Genomic DNA, 16,705 nt, shown 5'->3' with positions numbered 1-16,705 from the left:
ACCAAAGCCAGGTGGTGTTGGACTAGAACCCTAGCCTAGTGTCTGTTTAGGAAAACTATAAGACTTCCTGCTGATGGAAACAGCAGTTCTCAACTGGGGGCAATTTCATCCCCCAGGGGGCATTTGGCAATGTCTGGAGACGTTTTTGGCTGTCCTAGCTGGAGACAGGATTTTACTAACATCCTGGTAGAAATCTGCCGTTCTGGTAACCGTCCTGTAGCATACAGGACAGTCCCCATATGACAAGAATTATCTGTCCAAAATATGGACCATGCCAGGGTTGAGAAAGGCTGATTAAAAATAGCCAGCACTTACATAGTATTTGCTTTGTGTCAGACAATGTTCTAAGTGCTTCACAGGTATTAACTTGTTTAATCCTCCCAACTCTGTGACATAGGAGCTATTATTATCCTCCGTTGACAGATGGGGGAGTAGGGGCTTGGGAAGGTTAAATAACTGGACCAGGGTCAGGGTCCCGAGGAAGGAACAGGCAGAGCCAGGACTTGAACTCAGTCCAGCTCCGGAGTCCACGCCTTTAACCATGGTGCTCTGCTGCTCTGCTTTGCATGAGGGAAGGCTACTTAGCTTTAAGTCAGATCTTCAGCTTTGGGTCTAGAAAGCCACATACCAAGAAATTTGCTACGTGACAAGAGTCAGAAACCTTTCATTCTTGTGCCTAGAAAACAGAGTGGGGAAGGGTGGTGAGGGGCCCAGTGACCCATCATCAGTGAAAACCCTGTGACTCCCAGATGCTGAGTGTGATTCAACTTATGAATTTACTGGCGTGAGGCGCCTCATGGGTCCCGGGTGACTATAACCTCTTAGCCTTCGGCTCCTTTCGTTGGGGAATCAGAGATGGGGGTGGGGGTCACCTGTCTGTGCTGGGGACCAGAGTGTGACAGGACTGTGCAGAGCGTGCACCTAACTTTGGAGTCCCGGGCTGTGTTTGTCATTACAGACGTAAAGACAACCGTGGTTTACCCTGCCACAGAGAAGCACCTAGAAAAGTACCTGCGCCAGGACCTCCACCTGGTCCGAGAGACGGGGGCCGATTACAAGAACGTCACCTTGCCCCACCTGGAGTCCCAGAGCCTCAGCATCCAGGTGACTGGCCGCCACGCCTCAGACTGGCCCCAGGGGGTGCGGACACAGAGTGCTCCCTGTGGCCGGAGTCTCTGTCTCAAGGATCTGGCAGGGGCCAGCACAGTTCCACAGGTTTGGGGTAGCACAGGCAGCACTGTGGAACCCCTGCCCCCTCCTTGTGCAGGAGTGAACGCACAGATGTGTAAGTAACTGCACAGGACGGGAGAGGGTGAGTGTGCTGTGGGGAAAAGCAACCAGGGTGAGTAGCACGGGAAATGCTGGACTGGGGTGGCCGCTGTTTTATCCAGGATGGCCAGAGGCTCGACCCTGGTCCCGGGCGTGCCGCTGAGACTCTGTGGGACTCTCAGAGCAGCCCAGGCCTTTGGAGAATTTGTATCTGCCTCAGCGCTGATACTGTCTCAGAATGACTGTGCCCTCACCTGGGTCTGTGAATGGGTCAAGACTGACGCCAGGGTAGCCACCCCACCCCATTCCAGACTTTTTATTCCTGGTTCTGCCTGTGCAAACCCGCCTCTGGGAGTCGAGTCCCAGAGTTTAAAACTTCATTCACTCATTCCCCTTGTATTCGTTCCCCAGAGAGCAGGGTCCTGATGTGCCTGGTGGCTTAGCACAGGACCTCCTCTCCCAAAGGCTAATGTGAGGTTTGGCGGTGTCTTTAGCCACTAGACCAGAGGCAAGGCCATTTAGCTAAGAGATCCCGAGTTCTTGATGGGCCGAGGCCCAGTGCCAACCAGAGGCTGCGCCTGCAGTCGGCCCCAAGTGAATGCTCAGCCTTAAATATGATGGATGAGGCGTTTCCTTGCTCACTTGCTGGCTCTCACCATCTCTGTCTCTTCATCGTTCACCCTTGTTCTCTTTGAGCGTTTCTCACCCACTCTGCCCAAGATCCAGGTTGTGGCTTTGGGGGGTGGTCAGACACAGGGCACTCATTGCCATGTCTCCCGGGCCAGAAGAAGGGAGGGGGCCCTTGGGTGTGGGGGCCAAGGGCCCCGCCAAGTCAGTTATACATGGGAGAAGTAAGGAAAGGGTGGTTGGCAGGTGTGCGGGAGGCCGTGTGGGGCGACAGCCCGCTTTCCTACTTGGGAAGACCCTGCTGGCTGGGAGTCCTCGTCCCCCTGTGCCACATTTGCACTAGGTTTTTCTGGCTCAAGCTGGTGTGATTTTTTTTTTTTTTTTTTTTTGAGTCCCTATACTTGCTCTGTCTTCTACATGAAAAGGAGATATGTCTGCATCTTGCTAGATGGCTGCTGCCATTCAGGGTCCCAGAGGGATCTCCTGGAATATATGTTCTGTGGCACCAGTTGCACAAATATGGGATCCAAAGGAGAATGCTCTTAAAGTCGGTGTGACTTGTATGTGTACTGTCTTATCCACTGCCATGTACTTCCTCTTGGAAAATAATACAGCCAGATTCTCCTACTACTCGGCCAAGTTCTGTTTGACACAAGTATTCGTGTATTCTTTCTTGACCGTTTCTAGTAGGTTTGCAAAGCACTCAGCTCAACTGGCAACACTCATTGTATTAATTGTGCACCTACTGTGTACCAGGCCATGTACTAGGCTCTGGAGGGTCACCAGGGTGAACACTTGTAATGCCCCCAGAGTCTTGTGGGGAAGACAGACATGGAGTCTGACCGGCACAGTACAATGGGATAAGCACTCTCCCGCGGGTAGTTTGTATCCAAGGTTCAGTGGTGACACAAAGGGAGGTGATCAGCCTGGACAGTGGGGGGCTTTACAGAGGAAGGGATCCTCCAGTTGGGTCTTAAGGGACAGATGGAAGTTTGCCAGGTGCACAAGGCAGAGAAGGGCATTCCAGGCAGAGGGAAGAACAAAGATAGGCCCCGAGAGCTGGAGGGTCAGCAGGACAAACCAGGAGCAGACGGGCAGGGGCCAGAAGCAAGCGTGTGCACCTGTCAGGACACCAGGAGCTCCCAAACCTGGCTGATCATCAGGATTGCCTGGGGAGGTTTTTTAAAATACAGAGCATGGGGCCCTACTCCATGTCTACTGAATCAGGATGTTCAGGGAGTGGAGCTGGGAAATCTGTATTTATTTCTTTTATTTTGCAGAGAGAGAATGAGCAGGGAAGGGGCAGAGAGAGAGGGGGACAGAGGATCTGAAGTGGGCTCCGTGTTGACATCACGTATGTGATGCAGGGCTCCAACTCACAAACCGTGAGATCATGACCTGAGCTGAAGTCGATGTTTAACCGACTAAGCCATCCAGGCGTCCCATGGAAAATCTGTATTTTTTTTTTTTTAAGGTTTATTTATTTATTTTGAGAGAGAGAAAGAGAGAGAGCATTTGGACAAACAGGGGAGGGGCAGAGAGAGAGGGAGAGAGAGAGAATCTCAAGCAGCATCCACGCTGTCAGAGCAGAGCCCGACACGGGGCTCCAGCCCACGAACCATGGGATCATGACCGGAGCCGAAGTCAGGAGTGGGACAGTCAACCCACTGAGCCACCCGGGCACCCCAGGAAATCTGTATTTTTAAAAAATATGTTTCTAATGATCATCAGATTTGAGAACAGTTGCCACAGGCAATGAGGGTCCCCCTAGACGGGTTTAAGTATATGGGTTCCACGAGATTTAAAGAATTGCTCGAGTTTGGTGAGTGTGGAGGGCTCTAAAGACCAGTGTGGGCCCGGGCCGAGGCCGAGACAGTGGGGAAGGCTTCGGCAGTGATTTGAGAAGTAGGGCTCGAAGCTGGCGGATTCGAGAGGCGAGCAGAGTCTGGGGGTGGCTCCAGGTCCAGCTTGGATGGAGCATGGATAGGTAGCGGGGTCACTAACCAGGACAGGGGTTGTGGGCAGCGGAGAGGGTTTATGTCGGAAACAGTTGAGTTTGGGACTTGGGAGCACTCCCCAGGTGCCCAGGACTGTTTCAGCTTTCTCTGTGCATTCCCTCATTGACTCTACTCAGCAGCAATTTGGAGACGAGATTCACAGCCCGTCAGTGTCACCCCGGTGCCCATGCTGTCAGCCGACCACCCTATTTGGCTCCTCAAATTTGAGGTTCTTGTAACTCCTCAGTATATAATGCCATCAGGGACGTCTGGGTGACTCAGTCAGTTAAGCATCCAACTTCGCCTCAGGTCATATCTCACAGTTCGTGGGTTCAGCTCAGAGACTGGAGCCTGCTTCGAATTCTGTGTCTCCCTCTCTCTCTGCCCCTCTCCCCCTCCCCCCTCAAAAATAAATAAACATTAGCAAGTGAATGAAAGGAAAGAAAGAAAGGAAAAGAGAAAAGAGAAATGTACTGCCGTCTGACATCTGGATCCCGAGCATTAGAGACCATCAGGCTAAAAGTGTTGGTCTGTGAGTCGTCAGGTTGAGGTCAGTGTCCGTCCAGGGTTTGGATTCCCATTCTGCCATCTCCGAGCAGTGTGAGTGTCCTGCCATTCTGAGCCCATTTGTTCGCCTGGAAAATGCAACTGGGGTCCCAGTGGGGGTTGAGAGGGGCACCACAGATCACGTCCCCACTGTTGGTTCCAGCACAGACTGGGCACCAGGATGGTAGCTGCCGTTGTGCACACGCAGGTCCCATTCCGAGGATGGGAGATCAGGGGAGGGCAGTGCCGTTACAGCAGAGGTGTGGACAGGTGAGGGGTGGCCGGAGGAGAGCGGCTAGCAGGGGGGCGAGCAGAAAAGCAGGAGGAGAGCGAACAGGGAGTGAGGCATCCCACGGGAGACTTGCCGGTGTCACCTGCCACAAGGAAGCTATGCCAGGTGCCTGCCAGAAGCCGGGGGTGGCTGAGTCCCCCGGGCTTGCATCCTGATGGGCTCGCTCCCCGTTACAGGCCCTGCCCCCCCCCCCCCCCCCCCCCCCACCATGATTTGTGTGAATTCTGTTCCCTGGCCCCCTCCCTTTCTCAGCTGGGCTGCTGGCCTGGGACTTCACGTGGATTCACACCCCCCGCCCCTGCTCTCCCAGAGGCCTGCTCCCGTGACCTGAAGCCGGAGCTGTGGGGCCAGACTCGGTTGGAATTGGTTGGAATTCCTCATGCTTGCTTTTTCCTTACAACGTGAGGACGACAGCGACACCAGCTTGACCGGGTTGCTGCGCACGGTAGTCCCTGGGAGGCCCTGAGAACAGGGCCCGCACGTGGGAGGGCTGCTCACCACTGCCAGGCCTCTGCTCTCGGTGCAGCGGCCTCCGGCAGAGCACCTGTTGTCATTGCCACGAGGCTGCGGCTCGACGCCCCCCCTTGCTGGAGCTTTCTGAGCACTTTCCTCTGCCTTTATGGGGCCTCCTCTGTGCCAGGTGCTGTCAGTCACTTTATACTCCTTGCCACTCTGTGCCGTGCAGGTATCGTCTCAGAGGGGGAGACTCCAGCCCCCTCTCAAAGGGGGAAACTGAGGCTCGGAGAATACACCACTTTGCCCAAGGTGTCAGCTAGTTAGTGAGGAGGCGGGAGAGGACACCAGGACCAGTTTGTTCTCTGTCTACAACTACACAACTTTCCAGTCTGAGGGAGCTGCTTATCTGGGGGCAAGAGACAGCCCAGGCCCCAGGGAGGCCGCTCCAGGGCTCTCCACAGAGCATCATCTTTCACCTCCCTCACCTTTACCGTTGGGTCGCTTTGGGTCACATTCCGGCTGGCTTTTTTTTCTGCCGCAGCACGTTCCCAGCAAGACTTCCAGCAGGAGAGGAAATGCGTCCGTGGGAGACCCCGGGGCTACGTGGGGCAGCCACTGCTGGCTGTGCTCCAGTCCACTCCCAGGAAGTGGCGGGAAGGCCCCTCTTTTGTAGTGGGCGGGCCACATGGTGACCGACCTGTTGGCCTTACCAGGGGTCTGGGTACCCTCTGCTCTCTCCGTCTCAGACGGTCGCGTTTGACCTTGGCCGCGCTGGCCGAGAGCGAGGATGTGGACTCAGCAGATCAGCTCCCACGGCCCCCCGGCCTTCGCGGACACGCTTGTGCCAGAACTCCCGGGAGCGGGCAGAGGAGCCCTCCGCCGGCCTGGCCATGTCCGTGCCCGGGCCTCTCGATCCGCCCCCTCGGTGAGCCGGAAGGCCCTTCCCAGGCGCAGGCCCAGCCGCTGCCCTCTGTCTGGCTCTGCAGCAGCCTTCTGTCTCGGATTTCAAGCTGGGAGTTGACTCAGAGCTCTGGGGAAGTGAAGAGAGGAGGTCTCTGTGAGCCCCGTGAGAACAGGGGCTTTCTTCTCTTAACCCCCCTGCAGGCTGGCTTCTTCACAGAGGCCACCAGGACCCTAAAGGTAAAACGACATCCTCGGGATCCACACAGTACTCAAGGAAGGGTCCTCTGAAGACTGCCAGCAGCCGGTAAAAGGGTCTGAGAGGGGCTGGAGGCTCTGGCTTGACAGGAAAGGTCCGTGTAATTGCTGTCTCCCAGCTGTGCCTATTCTGTGTTGTCACACAAGGGCCGTGTCAGCGGAAGCCGCTGTGGCTGCAGGTGGGCAGAGGCACCAATCCCACCACAAATGAGAGTCCCACCCAGCAGGGCGGGAAACCCATACACATCCATGTCTAGGCCCTGAGCCTTTCCTGCCCTGGTGCGCAGCTGGCTCCCTCCGCAGAGGGAAGGAAGTCCCACCCTGTCTTTGCCTGTGGCCCTGAAGAAAGTGGGAAGGGGCCCACGGAGACCGCTGTTCACGAGTCCCTCGGGCAGGAGCGGGTATGGATGCACACAGGTCGGCGAGGCCACGGCAGAGCATGTACATGGCCTAAACGCAGGAAGGACCCAAAGAAACGGCCCCATCCGAGCTGCAGTGGCCCCTGAGGGGATGGCTGTGGTGGGAGAGGGGAAGTCTCTTCTGGACCCCCAAGAGCAGATTGGCGGGGACAAGGCAGCCTGAGTGTAGACCCCCTGAGCTCAGTGACCCTATATGGCTTGGCTGTCCTTCCTGGAGAGGCCGGAGAGCTTAGCTAGCCTGGTCTGTGGTGTTTCCCCAGAGGTTGTGAGTAGCTATGTGAACCCCCCCTCTCCCCCTCCTTCCAGTGGGTGTACAATATTCTCGATAAGAAGGCTGAAGCTGACCGGATTGTTTTTGAGAACCCAGATCCCTCTGATGGCTTTGTCCTCATCCCCGATCTCAAGTGGAACCAACAGCAGGTAAAAGCTTTCTTGCTGGGGCTCTCTGGTCTCCCAGTACTTGCTCTAGGTTGTTGGGCCTCCTTAGTCCTGCCCTTCTTTCTCACCTTGGTTCCTCTCTCTAAGCTGATTTTAATTAACCAACAACAGAAACCTGAGCTGTGCGCAAACATTCACACCTTAACGTGTGCACTTGAAGTTCTCTCTGGCTGTCCTCCCACGCAGGGGGGAAAGAATGGCATGATGTTTGCGCCTATAAGCATATGGCCATTCTTTAACCAGCCAAGTGGCTCAGCTGCCACCCTCCCTTCCAGGAGCACCTGGAGCCCTAAAGAGGACTGTTTACATTCTTTCCATGCCCCTGCATACCAGCAGATCCAGGCAGGCCTAAGACCTGAAGCACTGACAGGAAGGAGCCATGGCAACCAACGCAAAGGTCCCCTCCACCGCCCGAGACCAAGAGGGGTCTTCCAGTGGCCCAGGCTTCCACTCGGGCCTCTCAGCTGTTTCCTGCTCTCCGTGTCCCTCGCTTCCACTGTCCTAAGGAGCAGGTTTCCAGGGTGAGCTGACCTCACTCACCCTCTCTGTCCGGTTCTCCGTAGCCTCCGTCTCTCTCTTTTTCGCCTCCCTTCCTCACTGCCACCCCAGCCCACCACCAAAGCTGCAACGGGCACCACCTCTTTGGGTAGACTGGATACCCCTGGCATCAGCAGCAGGCAGAGAACCGTGTTGCAGGAAGGGCTGTTCACGTCACGGACTGGAACGTGGACCTGGGCCGGGCTCAGCCTGTGGCGGGCCAGGGGCCACGGTGAGGCCAAGGAAGCCAGACGCGGGATTGCTGGGTAGGAAGTGGAGAGGAGGTAAACTCTCTCTTCTGGTTTAGATCTTTGAGTCACCTGAGCGTGGGTTTGCCGCGCTGCCCTCCGGTGGACCCTTCTGGTTCCTGGGCTCCTCACACAGGTGGCGTTCTAGAGTCCGGTCAGTCACCTCCCCACGCACACCTTCCCTCCTGCTTTCCCAGTCATGGCCTGCCTTTGGGTCCTAAACTGGGCTCACCTGCAGTTTACTTGGTTTTGGTTTGGTGATTTCTAGATCTACAATGCCACTCCTTCACTACCCAAAAAAGGGCGCTGAGGGCCTGTGGTTGGGGTAAAGGGACAGGACTTCAGCTCAGAGGTACACGGGCAAGTGAGTGCCAGCTGCCTCTTAAGAGCAGCTCCTGGGAGTTACTGAGCTTGGCCTGAGGGGTGGTAGAGAATCTGAAGGGATTTTTGGAAGGTGTAGCACTGAGTGACAATTTGTTTGAGGCAAGTGAGACGGAAGGAGATAATTGTCCACTAGCGGGTGTTGTGGCGGAGAGAGGCTGCAGGGGTTCCTGTGTCCACGCTCCTACCCCCTGCCCAGCTCTGGCCCTGGAGTCATCTGGGGAGCGGGGACAAGGCCACAGAGCGGGAGTGCAGCTCTGCAAACCCCCTGTCTGTCCCCTTGGGCAGCCCCGTGCCTGGAGGCCCCGGGTCACAGACTGGGTCACGGGAGATGGGATGTGAGGTGGAAGGAACTTCTGCCTCACGAGATCTTTGAAGACTAAGGAGCTTGTGACTTGTAGGAGGTGGTGGTCTGAGGGCCAGGCGGGGACAGCAAAAGATTGACTCCTGCATCTCCATTCAAGAAGCCCTTGAACACACTTGAGCCCAGGGCCCTGAGAATGAAAATCCATTGTCCTTTTGACCTTGTGCTGGCAGGCATCCCGCTGGGCCTGCCGGTGGAACTGCCCTGTCTCTCCGTTCCCTTTAAGACAGAAAAGTCTTCAGGAGCTGCACTGGGCTCCCAGCCACAGGGCTGGGGCGACTTGCCCTTGGGGGTTGTGAATAGGCCAGCTTAAATGTCACGTTTCCCTTAATGGTCATACAGGTGCAATTGTTCTTAACCTTTCCTTAATTAGCACTTGTCTCTTAGTGGTGCCATATTTCGTTGTCTCAAATCCTTGCCTTGTGACAGAACACTGAAATTGACTGCTCCCTTAGAATTTGGCAGCGTGGCCAGCAGGCGAGACAGACCGGGCCTGGACTTCTTTGTCCTTGTACTAGAGGAGGGTTGAGGAGAGAGGAACCCGCCGTATTTTCCCTAAGGAGCCTTCCTAGCCATCCAGGAATCTCCTCGCCTCCCAGCTGCTGGCCCAGGATTAAAGAGACTTTGTCCATATGTCCATCATCCACCCATCTATCCATTCCACATAGATTTATCAAATGCCTAATGTCTGTTAGAGAATCTTGCCTCCCTGGAGTTTATAATATCCCTTCCTCAGTTCTTTTAAGCGATCACCTGTATATTCTCTTTTATTTGCTTTTTTTTTTTAAGGTCTAGTTAATACATGCACGAGGTAAAAGTGCAGAATAGAATAAATAGTGCGGTGAAAGCAAGTTCCCTCACCCCACATTCTTCCACTTCCGTTCCCCAGAAGGGGCTGTTTCTCAAAAGAGATTATGTCTTTGTCTCTCCTTCCAGGTATCGTCTCTGCATGTTGTGTATATAAGTATATAGGGTGTGTTTCTATGGACACAACATGCACTTTCCGCTCATATAATGTAGGTTCTTTGGTCTAAAGGGCTCAGACCAAGAAACTCTTCCTCTGGGTCGCTCCAGAGGTGGAAAGATGGCCCTCCGGCCATTCTCCACCGTGCCCCTTGCCAGGAAGCTGTTCCTTTGACTCTGCTGTCCTGCCTTGTAAAAAGAGATCAGTGGTGACTGCCTGCCCGAAGTGACCGATGGGCCAGCTTGAGGGATACCAGCCTGAGACCCTTGACAGCTCCTTGTCTGGCTTTCTTCATGCCATTTCTCTGGGCCAGGGGCCCTTGGGCTGCCTGCAGAAAATCTGGGCTCAAGTCTGCCTATCACAGAATGGGTTTCTTTCCCTGCCAGTGGAGCAAAGAGGTGTGATTTAATGCCACGTTTGTGATTTGTCAGCAGACATCATCTAAAACAAATGCCACTGTTATTTGAGAGCCTGTGACAGTGACATATAAGAACGGCTGGAGACACTGACAGGCACATGTACACCCCGAGTTCAAGCAGTTCTGTTTCCTGCTTCTCTTGGGCTCCTCACGAGGGACAGAGCAAATGTGCTGGGCACAGGCCATGAGAAGGGAGAGTCTGGGAGAGACCGATGGGCAAAACTGAAGCCTAGGTAGGCACAGCTCAGCCATCTGCTGGGCGGTTCCCACGGGGCTGGTCTGTAGCCGGCCTGAGGCAGAGAGCCCGGATTGTTGGAACTCGTGCAGAGAAGAATGTGGTAGGAAGAGACTCTGTTGGCCTGAAGGGGCACAGTTGGACACCAGGCACCATATGGAAAACCGTCTTCTCAGTTTTCAAACTGGGGCCCTTGGGGATTTGGTTGGTGACTCATGGTCCCCAGATTATGTCCTTGAGGGATCTAGCAGCTCACACTGCCTGGCTGAGTGCTGCCGGCTTCCTCCTGCGTCTTGCTCCTTGGAGCCCTGGTGTCTGGGGCCTGCCTCGCACATGGATGTGATAGTCGGCCAGGGCCAGTGTGGGTGAGCGGGGAGGGCGGGAAGGTTTTCTGGGCAGAAGAAGAGTTTATTTGCTCTCTGGCACAAGATCTTGTTGACTTTGGTTCTTTACACTGTTGTGATCTCCAGGTTTTCGGCCAGGCGCTGTTTTCAGGAAGGACAGCCGGAAGGGTTGGCCTATGAGCCCTGTGCGTTAGGGGAAGAGAGGAAAAGGTTAAGCGCTCTGGTGGTTGCTCATTGCTGAGCTGGCCCCGGGGCCCCTTTCCACCTTTCAAATCCTTCTACATCCTTCCCCTACACTGGACTCCAGACAAATCGAATTACTTACTCTGCCCCTCACATGCTGTATACTTTCTTGTCTCTGAGCCTTTGCTGTCACTGTTCCTTCTAACCTGAATGCTCTTCCTCTAAATGCTACCCCTTCTTTAGGACCTGGGTCCCCTACCTCCTCTTCCAGGAAGCATGTCTGGATCACCCTAGCTAGATAGTCTTTCCTTCTTCCTCCTGTACTTTTATCACTTTGTGTCTTGTAGTAGTTACTCACCTATATGCTATTAGATTTTAAAGTCTTGGAGGGAAAGTTGTCCTTGGCACTTCTTTGAACCTTCTCCTCCCACCCCCTCGTCAGCTCTGTGAGTATATAAATATTCCTATATGGTACTCTTTAGCAGGAAGAATAAACAGAAGTTCTATCCTTAGACTGTCCCACTCATCCCAGGCATGTGGAGGCCCCCACTGCCCAGGGATTGGTCCTCCCGTGGGCTCCCCGGGATCGCCTGTGGCTCGTGGTACAGCAGGCCTGGGGGTGGGTACTTCCTGGCTTCCCTGCAGAATTCCAGGACTGGCAGCCTCCCCTGGCTCTGTCCCCTGCTGAGCCTGGTTTACCCGTGCCGATCTCTGCGCAGCTAGATGACCTGTACCTGATTGCCATCTGCCATCGCCGGGGCATCAGATCACTGCGGGACCTTACTCCAGAGCACCTGCCGCTGCTCAGGAACATCCTCCGGGAGGGGCAGGTGAGTTGCCTTGGCCACATCCGTACTGAAGCCCAGAGGAGTCATATTCCAATTCCAGTGTGTTCGTGGCCACTTTCCTCACCCTTCTGAGAAGTCCATCTGTGAAAGGGGCCTGTCTCTGGATGCCAGTCCCAGGACCTCACGAAGGTCCTTTAGATGGACTCACAAGGCCCTTGTCTCCTGGTCCTGCCCTATCCTTCAGCTCTACTTTCAGCCACCTTTCCTCCGCCAAGGTTCCCCTCCCATCCCAGGATCACCTGTGTCTGCTCATGACAGCCACGTTGCACCAGACATGTTTCTTGGGGAGATGGGTCCCTATGGCCAGAGACTGAATTTTGTAGCACCTGGCATTCTGGGGTGCTTTATACTGGGATATTTGTTGAATCACATGAAAGTAAAGGGAGCCCTGGGGCGCCTGGGTGGCTCAGTCGGTTAAGCATCTGACTTCAGCTCAGGTCATGATCTCATGGTTCATGAGTTCGAGTCCTACATTGGGTGAGCTCAAGCCCCATTCTCTCTCTCTTTCTCTCTGCCCCTCACTGACTTGCGCCCTCCCCCTTTCAAAAAAATAAATAAATAGAAAGTAAAGAGGCAAAGGAAGGTGGGAGAAGTGAGTCTAGAATCCTGAGTTGTGGTCTTGATTCTGACATTTTGATCCTAACCACCGGAGAGACTCTGGGCAGGACTCTTCACCTCACCTCTCTGGGCCTCAGTATCTGGATGGAATGCTGCTAAATCACATTCTGTGAGGTCGTTCTCAGAAACATTCAGAGATGTTTCGGAAACGATCAAAGATGCAGCCCCCGTGCCAGGGCCCAGCAGTCACCAGGGTGCCCGGCCAGGAGAGAAGCTCGCCACCTTGCTGCTCAGAGGCTTTGCCGCGGGCCTGGGGGAGGGGCTCTCGTGGGTCCGCTCTCTGCTGACCTCTAGACCCCAGCTGCCCGGCCTTCTTCCTCCCGCCTGCCCACATCACTGTCTCTCTGGCCACCTGTCTCTTTTTGGAGTCATTTGCTTCTCTGCTGAAACGCCTGCGGATGTCAGAGAGTGGTGTCTTTCTCTCCGGGAGATGCGGGGCCTACACTTGGACTTGCCCTGCAGCTCAGGCAGCCTCGCCCAGACAGGCCAGCCATATGTATCCCCGGAAGGCCTTTGGGTGCCCCGGCCTTGACCTCACACTGCTGCAGAGATCCCCAGGCGGAGTTCCAAGTCCAGGATGTAATTGTGGCGTGTATTCTGAGCCCACTGAGGCCCTAGTCTTTTTCTCTTCACCTCTGACCTCCTCAGGGATTCACCCAGAATGGAAATCAGAGTCTCCTGTCAATGCCAAGCCTAGGAGGCTCCTGAAAGGGAGTTCGGTAGAAAAAACCCTAACCCCTGAGCAAGGTGGAGGGTGGTCAGAGGGAGCCAGGGCCAACGTCCATGTTCCCCACTTCCTCCAGGAGTCCAGCGAGACCTTCCCCGGATCTTCTAGGGGCAGCCCTTCCCATGCACCCTCCCCCACCCTCTGTCTTCCACCAGGCCTCGGCTCAGCCCCGTCCCTGTCACCCTTGTTCCCGGCTGTGCACTCTTCCATGCTAAGAGGGGGTACAAGCCTCCCTCCCACTCACCCGGTGACTTAAGCACGCATTGGTCACCTGGGGGGAGGATGGTCCCCATAGTCTTGGGCATCTGGGGCCTGTCTCTTGGCACTGGGACTTCCTAGATTCCCAGTAGCGACTGTCTGAGCAGCCTGAATGTTGTGTGCAGGTTGGAGTGAGTGTGGAACCCTAATGGAGGCCACCGTTCCCTTCATTTGGGAGAAGGAGCCTCCCCCTTGCGGCTGTCACCTGCTTTTGTTGACTCCCTGGAATGGAACACAGAGACCCGTAGCAAACCGTGGGCAGGGAGCTGTTTGCAGACGTCCGGAGGCTAGTCGGGGATTGGGCCTAGAGGAGGGTTCTGGCGCTGGCCCGTGGGCAGCACGGTAACCCGTCCCGCCGCTACCCTTTCTCAGGAAGCCATCCTGCAGCGCTACGGGGTGAAGGGGGACCGCCTCCGAGTGTACCTGCACTACCTGCCTTCCTACTACCACCTGCACGTGCACTTCACCGCCCTGGGCTTCGAGGCCCCTGGCTCGGCGGTGGAGCGGGCTCACCTGTTAGCAGAGGTGATCGAGAACCTGGAGTGTGACCCGGAGCACTACCAGCGGCGCACCCTCACCTTTGCCCTCCGGGCCGACGACCCCCTGCTCCAGCTCTTGCAGGAGGCCCAGAGGAGCTGAGTGTGGCCCAGGGGCCGTCCCCTGGGACAGGAACACAGATGTGCGGGCTGGGGGGCAGGGCGGGGAGGGACGGAGGGAGTTTTAGCACCAAGTGGATTTTTCAAAAGTGTATTTTGTACCGGCTTATTTCTAGTATGTGAATAAAGTATTGGTCTCCTTCGGTGTGGACTGACGCCAGGGCCTGGGGAGGCAGGTGGTGCGAGAGAGCGGGGTGGGCAGATCCTGAGAAAAGAGCAGCCAAGTCGGGGGGCGGTGGCTTCAGCTGACCTGGGAGCATGCCGAGGGCTTTCTGCAAATCCCTGGGAGCGCCATCCCCGGTGATTGCCGAGTCCCGAATCCAACAGCACCTCTCCCCGTCTGCAAGCCTTACTCCGCCATCACGCCCCTGTCCCTCCTTCCCATTTTCGACATCTTCCTAATGGTTTTCTGGGCCCACATGTCTGGGAGTTCCCCAAAAAAACCCAATACAAAAACTCTCTGGAAATAATCTATAGAGGTTTTTTTTGACAGCGCTTCCTCTTTCCCTGCCCAGAATTGAGATTGCACCTCCCGTGTGTGAGTCAACCCTGCTGATAAACTTCTTGTTGACAAGGATGAAGGATGACCGCCTGGAAGTGGGAGGGCTTTAATAAGAATCAGATGAGGCAAAAGCCCAAAAAGCCTGCCTTTGCCTCTGTTACTCGGTCGGCGAGTCCCTGGCCTTGAGTTTATTATCTAGGCAGGAAGACAAAACAGACTCACATAGAGCAGCCAGGAGATCACATGCAAAACCGTATCAACAAGGGCAAAACGAGGCGTTTGCAGTGGAGGACAAAGCTCTGAGGGGCTCCGGTTCGAGGTGGGACCGGAGCGTCACAGGTCCCCTGTCCATAGAATCTGGAGGCCAGGAAGGGACTTCAGGGTGTCTGGGGCTGGTGGCCTGTAGGGAGCCTTCGGGTGCTTATCTGGGAAGGGTGACATCTACCATGGCTCCAGCAGCACAGGGACACAGGCACGCGTGCGAGGGCACGCGGTTGAAGACAAGGCGCTTGTATGGGCACAGAGGACGGCTCTGTCACGCCACTACAGAGGGGCTGGCATTGCTGGTTAGTCAAGCTGGGGCTGAAGGACACCAGGTTGCACCTCCTCAGGGGGCTTTCTCGGGGGAAACGGGATGTCGGGTTCCGCCAGGTGATAAGAGGGAAGCATAAGGCAGAGAGGGGCGGCTCCTATTCTGCAATCCCTGGACTGAGAAACAGAATCAGATGTTTATTGAACGCATGCTGCTGGCCAGGCACTGCCCCAGAGACTGGTAAGTGGTGAACAGACAGAAGTCTCTCCTCCGGAAGCCGACCTTCACCCCCTAACGTTACACCAGCCCTAACGAGTCCTGAGCCTGTTGCTTTGTGAAGGAGAGCGGGGATGAGGGTCCATGAAGTGTCCTGCCGTGTAAACGTACCGTGTGCTAATGTTGCTTTATGCTAAACTTTGACTTACCGATCAACTCTTGAGCCAGACGGTATTTTAAGTGTTGGGAAAACAAAGCTCCTACCTACCCTCCAGGCTACTGGGGCAGACAGCCAAGGAACGTAGGAGTAAAAAGGCAACGCCCGGGTAGTTATCTTGAAAACAGGTATGTGAGACAGGCTCGAGTAAAAGCTTCCCCTAAGAAGACACGCGGGGGATGCTTTCAGAATCCCGACAGTGCTCGGCAGGGCCGCCGAACTGGAGCAAGGTGATGAGGGTGGTGAGGCCAGAGGGGGCTGGTTACAGGGAGAGAGGTGTGGCCCGCACCTTCTGCAGGTGGAAATGAAGGCAGCTGGTCTTTCTCCCATGCGTCAGAGCTGTCGTAGGGGGCGCCTGGGTGGCTCAGTCAGTTCAGCATCAGACACTTGATTCCAGCGCGGGTCATGATCTCAGGATTCAGGAGTTCGAGCCCCGTGTCGGGCTCGGCACTGACAGCATAGAGCCTGCTTGGGATCCTCTCTCTCTGCCCCTTCCCTGCTTGTGCTCTCCCTCACTCTCCCTCGCTCTCTCAAAATAAATAAATAAACTTTAAAAAAAAATCTGTTGCGAAGACAAACGAGGCAAGCAGAGGAGTGGAGGGGACGCGAACCCAGAGGCCCCTCCTCGCAGACAGAGTGGAGGGACCCAATCCTGGGAGTGTCCTCTTCTCCTGGGCAGATCAGTTGCTGCCGGTGGGGCACACAGGGTGCGTGCTTAGAGAAGACCAGCAGGGTCTATGGCCATACCACCCTGAACGTGCCCGATCTCGTCTGATCTCGGAAGCTAAGCAGGGTCGGGCCTTGTTAGTACTTGGATGGGAGAGAAGACCAGCAGGTGGCCAGTCCTGAAACAAAAAGAAGAGCACTCAGGAGCCTCCCAGGGGACAAGATCTCTAGCTCCCTGGGACTAAGCCCTGTGAAGGCATTCCCAGCCTTGGCTCCCTCGCCTGATCTGTCCCATCCCTCCTCCTCCCTCTCGGGTTTACTCACCCTTCAAGTTTCTACCAAACATCCTGCATGGGCCAGCACTGCAAGGCGCTGACAGGAACAAGAAGGTCTTGCGGGTCTGTACCCTCGGGGAGCATGACTCAGTGGGGCAGGGGAGCATAGGACGAGACAGTAGGTAAAGGCTGTTCTAGAGGGAGGTTCTAAAGGCTGTGCTCCTTTGTAGTGCCGGGAGGTGCTCCTCTGTCGGGACCGATTCTGCTTTCCGAGGGGAGGAGGGGGTCAGTTCTCCCCTGGTGCCTGGAGTGGG

General features: G+C 55.5%; 1 protein-coding gene across 1 annotated transcript in view; it reads left to right on the top strand.

Annotated features, from left to right (window-relative positions):
* The window catches only part of DCPS (decapping enzyme, scavenger), a 45,382-nt gene extending 31,347 nt beyond the window's left edge, over nucleotides 1–14,035 (top strand). The window contains exons 3-6 of the mRNA XM_049654655.1: nucleotides 959–1,104; nucleotides 7,071–7,184; nucleotides 11,596–11,706; nucleotides 13,700–14,035. Of these exons, the coding sequence (XP_049510612.1) occupies nucleotides 959–1,104; nucleotides 7,071–7,184; nucleotides 11,596–11,706; nucleotides 13,700–13,966 (638 nt within the window). The 3' untranslated portion in view covers nucleotides 13,967–14,035. The remainder of the gene's footprint in view (nucleotides 1–958; nucleotides 1,105–7,070; nucleotides 7,185–11,595; nucleotides 11,707–13,699) is intronic.
* Nucleotides 14,036–16,705: the final 2,670 nt, after the last annotated feature.

The sequence above is a fragment of the Panthera uncia genome, chromosome D1 (genome assembly GCF_023721935.1).
Source record: "Panthera uncia isolate 11264 chromosome D1, Puncia_PCG_1.0, whole genome shotgun sequence".
NCBI classification, from domain to species: Eukaryota; Metazoa; Chordata; class Mammalia; order Carnivora; family Felidae; genus Panthera; species Panthera uncia.
The sequence above is the reverse complement of the archived record's forward strand: the minus strand, read 5'-3'. Positions and strand labels throughout refer to the sequence as shown.